The sequence below is a fragment of the Gordionus sp. m RMFG-2023 genome, chromosome 5 (genome assembly GCF_954871325.1).
Source record: "Gordionus sp. m RMFG-2023 chromosome 5, tfGorSpeb1-WG-v2, whole genome shotgun sequence".
Taxonomy (NCBI): Eukaryota; Metazoa; Nematomorpha; class Gordioida; order Chordodea; family Parachordodidae; genus Gordionus; species Gordionus sp. m RMFG-2023.
The window spans coordinates 3747716-3759654 of record NC_088779.1 but is presented as its reverse complement, the minus strand read 5'-3'; the positions used below and the strand labels follow the sequence as shown (position 1 = coordinate 3759654).

At 26.4% G+C, this 11939-nt stretch overlaps 1 protein-coding gene across 4 annotated transcripts; it reads right to left on the bottom strand.

The window, feature by feature from the left end:
• Positions 1-8962: 8962 nt before the first annotated feature.
• LOC135929914 (uncharacterized) lies at positions 8963-11218 on the bottom strand. 4 transcript variants are annotated; one of them, XM_065466656.1, is made up of 6 exons: positions 11195-11218; positions 10870-11036; positions 9941-10030; positions 9715-9863; positions 9442-9664; positions 8963-9396 (listed from the first exon to the last, which is right to left on the bottom strand). In XM_065466656.1, exons 3-6 carry the CDS (start codon positions 10025-10027, stop codon positions 9076-9078), a joined length of 780 nt encoding a protein of 259 aa, XP_065322728.1. In that variant the 5' UTR covers positions 10028-10030; positions 10870-11036; positions 11195-11218; the 3' UTR covers positions 8963-9075. The 4 variants fall into 4 exon arrangements, with proteins under 4 accessions (XP_065322728.1, XP_065322727.1, XP_065322730.1 ...); XM_065466655.1 differs by lacking the exon at positions 11195-11218 and having other exon boundaries at positions 10870-11124; XM_065466658.1 differs by lacking the exons at positions 10870-11036; positions 11195-11218 and adding an exon at positions 10087-10452.
• Positions 11219-11939: the final 721 nt, after the last annotated feature.

Genomic DNA, 11939 nt, shown 5'->3' with positions numbered 1-11939 from the left:
GTGTAAAATAGAATGCATTCTTTTGGGCATGCCAGTTCATATTTTAGTCTAACACATAAATAAATACCCTAATATACTAATACTATAATAAACATTTTGACTTGTTAATATTTGTATTTTGGTGATCATCTAATAATATCTAATATTATATTAACTTTACCCAGGACTTATACAAGGAAAGTTTTAGAAATAAAGTATTTTTTGTGGTTTTAGAGATAGGACAGAGCCTAATGAAAACTATTTGATTATTAAGATTTTCCAATATTTTTTAATTAATTTATTATTCGTTAATTTTAAATGAATTTTTAAAATGTTAAAACTAATTCAAGGAAATTATATTTTATTATACAATCATATTACAGATGATAAGGAATCACCAAAATGTATCGAAAAGGGTATGTATTAATGAAATAAAATATTTTTTTTATTATATATCTAAATCATATTTTTTTTTATATTGCTTAATTTGAGCTTTCCTTTTTGCTAATTTTAATTTATGCTTTGGGGAAATAATTTAAAGCTGCAAGACGCCCAATTTATTTGGCCTCGGGCTGCCAAAGGTCTTATATGCACATAAAAATTATTCATATTCTACATATAAAATTAATCACATATCATATTTCATATAAAATGATTCATATTTCATATTGCAGAAAAAATTAGACTTCCACATATAAAATCAAGCATATTGCAAATATTGTAACACAAAAATAATAATTTGTATAAATGAATTAAACGAAATATGTAGGGGTGATGACTTTGTTTTAAATTTGGGATGATGTATAATGTGTAATTTTGGGTGTTAATTTTATAATTTTATTTAATTCAGGATCTTTTTGAGGTTAATTTTATGGCTTGACATAATTGCTATCAGTAGGGGAGACTGGGGTTAGTCGAATCAATTTTTACAAAATTGGCTATAGCTCCTGTTTTTTATAGATAATATAAAAAATAATATATGATTGGATACCTAAAACTATACTCTATAAATGTGCCTTATAAAAAATTTTATGAATATAATCATTTTTTTTAAATTTTATTTTTTGTAAAAGTGAAAATTATTTTGTTCAACAAGCCGCAATGGCGGGGTGAGGCAAACCACTTCAAGGGGCTTCCTAAACCATTGAGTTTTTTAGGCCATAATAAATTGAAATGCATTTTTATTTATTAATAATGATATGTATACTATATGTGATAAATACTCATAAAACTTACCCAAATTATAGAAGTGTTTGCAATAAAATTAAATTTATATATAAATGATTATTTTTAATAAAAATTAAAATTCTGTCATGTAAAAATCTTTTGAAAATTTCATCAAAATTTTATTTCTTAAATAAAATTTTTAGTAATTAATTATTTCAAAATATTTTTTGTCCATAGATGTATACTAATGAAAACTATATCAGGATAAAATTTTAACCTTCTGGTGTATTTTATTTTAAAATGAGATTAAGTGGTTGCCAAGCCCCGGGGTTTACCTAACCCCAGTCTCCCCTATCCTATATTTATATTAAGATTTATACCGTATTGAGAATTTAAATGAGTTTTTATGTTTTAGCAGTTCCTTCTTTGCAGTTAACCAGTTTTTCCAATTTCTAATCCCTTTCGTTCAAATTCATCACTTGGGCTAAAAATGTATTTCATACATTAAAAACAAAATGCACCATCAGCTTCTACACTGTACCCCAACCAGTCCTGACCTCTATGCCATAATTTTTGATCCCATCTTAGCCTTCCATGTACATCTTTTTTCACGTAATTTAACAATTTGATTTGTTTAGGTTCATTCAAGCCAAGGTCATCTGGGATTTGAATTGAACTTTAAACGTTAAAGGACTTTTTTTACACTAAATATAACATTATAATTATAAAATGAAAGGGTCATAAATAGAAAATGAAGATCAGTGAATGGTAAATATAAAGGAAAGCACATGTTAAAAATAAACACATACAAAATCCTTAGAATTTTCTTTTAAACTTGAGATCAGGAAAAAATTTTGAGGGCCAAAATTTTTTTCGAAGCCCAGGTTTGTTGTGGACAAAAAAGTTTTTTTTATTGGGGGGGGGGCAGACCCTACATGATTACGGTTCTGAGAATATGTATAAATATTTTTTTAACACTCTATCTAATAAAAGTTATGCTGAAATGAAATCTTTTTTTCTTTTAATTTTTTTTTCAATTTATATATGCTGTAAATTTTTCCACTATTTTATCAAAAAATTACTTCTACAATCTTCTATTACTAGGCTTGATATGCTTTCCTATGAAGGATCAAAACAATGGAAGCTTAATGAGTAAAAAAAATAGTTTTATATTTATTTGAAATTTAATAAAATAATATAATAAAGACATTTTAATAATTTATAATGTAATAAATAACGTAAATTGTATATGAATTTATTACTATTTTTGTATAATTGATTTCTTTGATAGAACTAATTAACAATTGAAAGTGTCAATATTATATATTTTTATTATAATCTATTTAAATGAAATATAGTATTACCACCTAATGACATGTACTGTAAAATGGGAAAAGATGCAATCTACGGCATAAAAAATTTTGCACTGGAGTTAGTGGAGAGTAATAACACCAACACGTATAATTTAAGTGGAAGATTCTTGCCTCATGAATCGTTGATCCCTGAAGATTTAAGCAAATATTTTTATACATTGTATAGATATGACGTGGATGGAAATCGCACCTCAGAATTTGGAAATTCATCTATCAAATACAACTCCATAAAAGTTATTTCTTCATTTTTTATATATATAGAATTATCTAGGAAACCTATAAAATAATGATTATCTATATATATTTTTTTTCTGCTTTAAAATTAAAATAGAAACAATATCGATTTACAATAGGAAAAATGGAACAGGCTTTAACATATTCCATAGAAGTTTTCTTCCAACACGAAAATGATGCAACTAAACTGTTTTCTGTTATGCAAGAATTCAAATGTATACTTATACAAATTTGTTTTAGTTGTGTAAAATAGAGATCTGCAAAGTTAGGCCCAATCGGGTTTGGGCCGGGCCTAATATTTTTAAAAAAAATTGGAATTTTTTTTAAAATATATCTAAATTTATCAATTTTATATTGTATTTTTTATGTAAAATAAAATAATATTTGATTTTATTTATTTGAAACTAAACGACATATAACATATGTCTTTTATTTTGAGTAATTATAAAAATTAATTTCTCTATTAAAATAAATTCGGGCCGGGCCGGTAAATTTATTTTTAAAAAAAAATCGGGCCGGGCCAGGCTTGAAATCTAGGCCCGATGCAGATCACTAGTGTAAAATATGTATTTTTTGGATATGCCAGTTAGTATTTTATTCTAAACTTAAATGAATACTCTATAATAAAACAAACCTTTCGAATTGTTTATATTTTGTATTTTGATGATAAATTGTGATATCTAATATTATAGTAACTTTATCAGGCCTTATCCCAAGATTCAGATTTAAAGAGGGAAATTTCAGAAATACAATTTTTTTTTAATATATATGATTATTAAATATTTTCGTTTTTTTATACTGTTTTGGATAGAATCTAATTCAAACTATTTGTTGATTTTGAATTTTTCCGATCTTTTTATATTAATTTGTCATTCACTTTATCTCTTTATTGAATTTCGAATGATAAATTTCAGTTAAAAAAAAATATGGGGAAATTATTATATTATTTTATTAATAATTAATTACAGATAAGAAATCACCAGATTGTAACAAAAATGGTACGTATTAATTGAATTTTATTCTAAATCTAAATCGCATTTTTTTACACATTGTTGATATAATTTAAGCAATCTATGAACATCGATTATTTATTCATTCTCTTTTCCGCAAATATAAATTTCAAAGTATGCGCGAATTAGTTCGGAACGGCCTGTGGAAAAATGATTGAATTATATAATGGAACATTTAATTAGAGATCCAAAGTTTGGCCCAGCCCGTTAATTTTATTTAAAATAATTGGGTTCGGGCCGGGCCTAATATTTTTAAAAATTGATTTCTACTAGTGACACGGACAATATTACATTTTGCGTTTCAATGGTATCCACCTAAGGAAAGAATTTTTCCCAAAATGCTATTAGAGTAAATAGCAAAATTTAGTATCTTTTTTTAAAATTCTATGAGACTAGACCGGTCAAGAGGTATAATAAACAGGATAATATTTATAATATTCTCAAAATCGCGAATTTTTTCTTTTATCATTATTGCTTTCCAGTTTTCAAAATTCTATCATGATCCTAAAATTTCTATAAAACCTATTTTTTTAGCAATTCCAATAGAACAATTTCTTATATCCTATTCATATTTTTTTTAAATATAATATTTATAGCAGGGAAGGACATTTCACATTTTTGATAAGGTGGAACCAAAGAACGAATATAGATTTTATCGATATCGTTATGCCCATTACACCTAGAAAATGATAAATATTATATAACACAACCAACCCATCAAGTCTATATAATTTCTCCTTAAACATTAAATTTTTTATACTTCATCTTATTTTGTATTTTAAAAGGGAATTTGTGATATTAAAATGTATTTTTTACATATGTTATAATTGTGAAATTTGGTTATTTTTTATAATCTATTTTTTTTTAAATTTTATTTTATACTGGAATATTAAAGGTATTTTTTTTAATATATCAAAAATTTGTGATTATTCCCTCGCTCTCAAAAATCTTATAGGGGTGATATGGAGTATAACAAAATAAAATTTATTAAAAATAACAGAATAACTTGTTTATAATTAATTTATATAATAATGTTATAAGTTACTTCCCATGGGAAAATCCATTAACATGCTTACTCTAGTAAAGAATTTTTTTTTAAAAAAAAATATTAATAAATACAAAAACCTCTATCAATCTTATATTCTAGCCAATTGTAACTTCTACTAACGTGCAGTTAGCTCTTATTTTTTTTTAAAACACAAAATCGGGAATTTTTAACCCACCCCGAAATCATTTTTTTTGGAAGGAGGGTTCACATCCCTGTTTCTTTAGACCTCATAAATTTAATTAAAAACCCCCTCATTTACAATGAATGCATTATTATAGCATATTGTCTGGCATGATCATGAATAGGAGTTTGCTGAAAATGTCTAACCCTTTTTAATTGTAATTTTAAAGGATAGCAGAATTTTTATTTGGAAAATAATGTCTAGATCAGCAATATCATTATATTATTATAATTAGGTCTATTATAATAAAATTGTTAATTTTTAAATCAATATATTTTGTCCATTTTAATTTAAAAAATTAATAGATAACCTCCCAATAAATTTATTCCAACCTTTTTTTCGAGCCAAACTCATCTTACCCCTTTCCCCGTTCATGCAGAAGCTGTTTCTCTCCTACCATTTTTCCTATAATTTATTAAAATCTATGTCATACTAATATTGGTGTTAATTCAAGGTAAAAATAACTGCATTTCTTGCCGTGAGGATATCTAAATTGCTTTGTTGGAATAAAAATATTCGAGCCGTTAATAATTTCTCTAAATTGACATATTTTATTCTAAAACCCGATTCCAAAATTGCTTACCATTCCAAAGACAATCCTTAAAAAATATCCTTTTTCATATTCGCCACCATCTCCTTTTCCTAATATCTTTGAAGTGTAGGCTTTTAAGACTTTTTTAAGCTATTTACGAATTATTCATAATTTTCCGTACCTTATACCACGACATTATGTAGTTCATCTGGGTGTCCCATATCTATAAAAAATTTAACACTAAATGAGATACATGTTCCACTTTCTTAATTTTGAGCTTTGCAAGCCAACAAATTCGATTGGCATATTTCTTACTCCACCACCAAATGATTTTCAAATTATATTATTTATTTGCAGCAATTTTATTAATTAATCAAGAAAATTTAATGTATAATAAAAGTCACTGAAACTCTGAGAAATTTTTGGTATAATATAAATTGATAAATTTAGTCCGACGCCCGTTCGGGCTGGAGTCGAGCTTTGCAGATCTCTAATGTATATCATTTAAAAATTTTAAAAAGCGTATGCTATATATTGAATGCTACTAAGTTAGGATAAGCAAATATTAGCTATTTATATGAGCAACTATTGCCTTTGGTAAAAAGCAATTAATCATAATGAATAATTTTATTATATAATCTTATTTAAAAATATTTTTTTTAATACACATAAATCAATTCTTTTAAATATAGAATATTGAGATTATATAAGTAATGTTATAAATGGAAAGTAAAAAAAAAAAAAAATTTATTTACATCTCAAATTTTATTTTTAGTTTAAAAATTTAACAAATATATGTCCATAAGAGGGCGTTAAATGCATAAACAAGGATATATCATCTTAGGAGCCCAGAATGAATATTGGATAACGCTTTTTTTTAGTATTTGGGTGTAAATACATGTGGAAAACCTAAAAATTAAAAAAAAATATATAGGTTACTTTGATATTTAATTTATGAGGAGGTTTAGAATTTTAAAATATTTGAAAACTTGTGAGGCATATATTGATGGCTTTATTGATCAAAATCTCTTAATTTTTGGTTTTTAAACATTTTTCAATTAATATTACTAAAAAAATTTGGTCAATCAAATAAATTGTATTTTGTATGTTTTGAGCTAATTTTTCAATTATCTACCCTTGCTTGGCGTTAAATGCCTATGAATATTCAAAAAATCCAAATCATTCAATCTACTTTCAGATGTTGTATTTCATAGGTATGTTTTTCACAGACATGCAGGCCCGGCCCCCGAGCCGGATCGTATTTTAATTTTTTTGAATATACCCCCGCCGGGCCCTTAATTTTTTTTAAAAAAAACACCCGGGCCGGAAAAAATTTTTAAAAAAAATCTGGGCCGTGTCCTGCAAATGGTACCTCTGCAAGGTTCTGTTATTCTTCTTAAAAAAGATAATGTTCTCTCATTAGTTTACTAAAGAGCTGCTAATATATATAATCATTTTAATACATTAGGATAGTGTTTGCAACGGTCCGGTCGGGTCTTTTTTTTCTAAAATGGGACCGGACCGATGGACCGTTAAGTCAAATGAGATCTGACCGTCGATCCGGTCCAGGCGGTCCGGTCTCACCTAAAAAAAATTTTTATAAAGCTACAAAAGTTTTATTCTGCATTTAAATTTATTAAAAATGAATAGTTAAACTACCCTATAATATTTCAATTATATCATCAATTCATTTTTATTATATTATACACAAATGCCTAATCAAAGAAGAATATAAAAAGTAAACTATGAATATTTAATTTAATGAAACGGAAGAATATAAAAAGTAAACGATGAATTAGATATTATAAAGTGTTAGGCATTAAATAATCATATTTTATATGTTCATATACATACACATTAACTATAAAGTTTTTTATAGTAAACTTTTATATTCTTTAATCGGTCTTCGGTCAGACCGGACCGTGTTGTTGGACGGGACCGTCCCATAGGACCGAAAAGTCTAATAAGACCGGACTGGACCGGACCGTTGCGAACACTACATTAGGAGTATAATCTAAAATGTGTTTGAAATAATGCAAAGCATCCATAGCATTTTTTGGGACTATTTCAACCATAGTTAATCTTTTAATCCTAGTTATTCAGCTAATAAGGCATCATAAGATAATTTAACATCTTCATGATAAAAATCTAACAAATATTTATATTTTTTTCTATCACCATATGAAAAAGGTTGGTAGAGGGGACATTTGTTTTATAATACTCTTCTACTGATCCTATATTAATGTTTTGACGATGAGCTTGCTTGCTGCAAGTCGAGGGGGGGGGCAAATATTAAACACGTATAGCTCTGCTTTTGACTCAACAATAACATATAAAATATGAAATTCTTCATCAACATTAGCTCTGATTTCCTTGAGTTCTAATAAAATTCTCTCCGCTATTCTCATCTTCTTAATCAAGTCTGTTATGTTTTTGAAAAGTATTACATACGTATAATTAAATAATACATTCTAATGAGAAAAAAAATTTGGAATAAGTATTGAATCCAATAATTTTCTTGCTTCTGAGGAAATATTTCTTTCAAGCCATTGTAATATTTCAGTAATAGCATTAATAATCGGCTCTTCTAACTCCATAAAAGCTGTTACTGCTTGATGGCGGAGACTCGATCTCGTTGGGCAAGCTTGCAATTTATTTCTCCCTGTTGGACAAGGAGTTTCAGAGATAATTATTATTTGACTAGAAATTTTGTTAAATATTAGGCCACTAAAATTTGATAATAATAGGTAAATAACGCCAAGGAAAACTTGAAATAAAAATTAATTGATAAAATAACTTAGTAGATGAATGTGATAAATAAATGTAATTATATATATATGAGATAGGAATAAATATTAACAATAATATTTTTGAAAAATATAATCCGGCATCTGCATTTTTGGGGTTTGGGGGGGGGGGGATTTGTTCCTCTGCCCCCCTCCCGCTGCGTACGCCAATGCCATTAAAGGCGCAAGGCGCTCCTACCTTTCTTTCCCCCACCCATCCCCTCTATTATTAATCCATTTTCATTAACTAGAAAATGCTTTTTAATAATTGTTTTATTTTGTAAAAAAAAATATATCCTACGAAAGAATAATTTATAAGCGCCTGGCCAGGGTTTTACTGGTTGTCCTTGGTATTTAGTCAGATATTGCCTGTATCTTTTTTCCTTAAAAAATGGATGATTGAAATATCAATTTTTTTTAAACCTTCCCTTTTCTCGATATTTAACTTCATCATTTTTCTAAATATATACATATTAAAATTTTATTTATAACGTAACAAAGTTGATTAATCCATAAGAAACTTGTTTGGTGGTGCTATATATAGAAATTAATTTTATAAACATTTTATTAAGGAACCATACAAAATAAATGTGTTTTTGTATTTATATTTTAAAATATTATCATCATGTGATTTAATTTATTATTTCACAATTTTATAATTATACATGATTATTATCAATTCTACTAATAGCGAATAAATTTCAATATCGGAGTATTCATAGTAAAGTCAATAATCATTTGTTTTTTGGGGGAGGGGAAATTTTTTTAACATTTTAACACAATGTTGAGTATCTCGGTGTCCTCTAATAATGTTTGTCTACGAACCAATTGAATCATGTCTACTAGATCGAATTCCAAAAGTGGGGATTTTTTATGGGATAATTTACATAAATCGTTCTTTGAATCATCCGGAATCTGGCATTTGCAGCATTTATTTTTTGCGAATTTGATAAGAAATTCCGAAATGTAGAGATTCGATGTCGATCTTCCATTAGGTAAAGACTCGATAAATTTTTTTATTATATGGATAGGAGCGTTAAGGAAAGCATCCGAATCAAATACGAAACTTTCATTTCTCAAAAGAATCTAAAAATTAATATCTTATAAAACAGTGTATAAAAAAAATTTTACAGAGAAATAACTAAAAATATTGATTTCTGGGTGTATAGCTGTTGCTAAATATACTTTTAACGCAATTTCACTATCTATATAATAACACCTGGACACATTTATTTCTTCAATGCACATATCGATCAAATTCTTAAGCATATATTTTTTTGCACCATATAAGAGTTCTAACAGTGAGTCAATGTCGATTGAATTAATATTACAAACTTCATTGGTATATATATATCTTTTTTAGATATTGTTAGAAATAATTATATTATATATATAGAAAATCACTTCAGGATTATTTTAAAAACGCCTTTCCTTAGATCTTCAACCTTTACACAATTATCTTTCAATTTCAAACTGCCATGGAACATGGTATGAAACATTTGACTTTTAAATGATAGAATAAATGTATGCGCATGGATTATTTCTTTCTCCACCTATTCAAAGTAAGACAATGATATTCAATACAATTTGTTCTATATATATTAAGATAAAAAAAATATTATTATTTAACCTCAAATCTAACATCAGACATGTACGAATTTAAGAATAAACTTTCTCCTATTGACAAGTCTTTGTCAAATAATTGAAAATTTTCCATTATCTAAAAGAAAGTTTAAGTAATTTTTTTCAAAAATTATCTATCAATGATTTGCATACCTGCCAAGGATAACACGAATCGGAGAGCAAAATTGTCTTAAAAAATTACACTGGGGCGGGATGGGTCTTAAAATTTTACAAACCTCGGGCCGATTTGAAAAGAACAAATATTAAAATACAATCATTCAGTTGCGAATAGTGTTGCTAAAGGGCCTATTTTTAAAAACGGCTAACTTATATTTTAGCCAAAAAAAATATTGCCTAACAAGATTTCGCTAATAGATTTCTAGTCCTTTGTGCCATCTATGAGAAAAATCTTTAGACTAGAGTGATATCTTTCTGGATAAAATACTGAGTTAGCCGTTTTAAAAATCGGGTAAAATTGAGACGCCGTTTAATACCACTAGTTGGGAAATTATATAACGGAGGTTTTAATATTTTCAATATCAATTTGAAACCTTCTAAATTAATGCTACAAGCAAAAATATTTTTAGCACTGATTTAAAAAGAAAAATAATAGTTGAGCCGTGCAGTAAATAAAGAATTCTAGCTTTTCATTAAAATGTTAAAGAGGTGTCCAAATATATGCTACGGCCAATAACATTGATTACTGCTGACTTTAATGTATGTACACTTTTAATAAATAATCGGTCTAGGTTTTTAGCTTCATCGGGGTAAATATAAAATATATATTTTACACTGTAAAAATAGCTTTCCAAAACTTTGAAGAGAAATTCAAGTAACATTTATTAACTTATTTTTGATAATGCAGAAAATAATTATTTTTTACTTACAACTAAATAATCATTTTTTTAAATATAACAATAATAAATAAATTTTTACCGGTCTATCTAATTGAATGTTAATATTTGCCAAAACAATTTTAGATAATGGAGAAAATCTTTCTCAACTAATATGGGAATACTTCTAGAATTTTTGTTACACTTTTAATAAATAAATAATCGGCCTAGGTTTTTAGCTTGAATTGGCTATGGCGAAAAAATTCGAGCCTAGTTTATAGATAAAATATACATTTAACACTGTAAAAATGGCTTTCCAAAACTGTGAAAAGAAATTTAAATAACATTATAATCTTATTTTTGATAATGCAGATACTGTAACTAAATTATCATTTTTTAAATGTAACAATTTTAAAAAATTTTTTTACCGGTCTATTGTATGTTAATTTTTGCCAAAACAATTGTAAATAATTAAAAATCTTTATCAACTGTTGTGTTTTAACTAGTTTATAATTATTATTATTATATTTTGTTCTAGTGATATGTTTTTTTTATATTACCATTTATATTTTTGTTTTCTTTGTTCATTTATAAGAGATGTATTTTTCTCATATAAATATTTTTTTCTTTGTTCGCGTAATTTACATTTGAAGACTTTTATGATCTCAATGGCAAGATTATAAAATTAACTCGACGAGTTTGTATTTTCTATATTTATAAATGGAATTTAAAAAAATATATATTATCTCAATATGGTGTTGTTAAACTAACTATTTTTAGTCAACCAAAAAACAGAGTATCCATCTTTATCTAGAAATATTCTAATCAATCTTCAAGTTGAGACTCAACTTTGAAGCTATCAATTTTTTAATCTAAAAGGTTTACTAAGACACAACAGAGATGGCCAAAGTTAGGTAATTTAACAATCTCAAATAAGTTTTCTCTCTAAAAGTTTCTCTTCTTTTTAATATGTTATAAATCAAAAAAAATTTTTAAGGAATTATATTTATATCCAGTAAACTACGGACTAAAAAAAATTCTCTTCTCTGTTGGAAGAATCCAAAATTTATTTTATTTTTAAAAATGTTATTGAGTATTTGAAATCAGTGAATGTTTTCAAAATTTTCAGAGAAATTTATTTTGGTGTAAATAAACGAGCAAAATCTAAAAAAA

Coding starts and splice junctions, on each gene's coding strand:
- LOC135929914 (XM_065466656.1), bottom strand. CDS start 10,027: ATGGAAAATTTTCAATTATTTGACAAAGACTTGTCAATAGGAGAAAGT. Junction 9,864..9,940: donor TGTCTGATGTTAGATTTGAG/GTTAAATAATAA, acceptor TACTTTGAATAG/GTGGAGAAAGAAATAATCCA. Junction 9,665..9,714: donor GTTTTTAAAATAATCCTGAA/GTGATTTTCTAT, acceptor TATCTAAAAAAG/ATATATATATACCAATGAAG.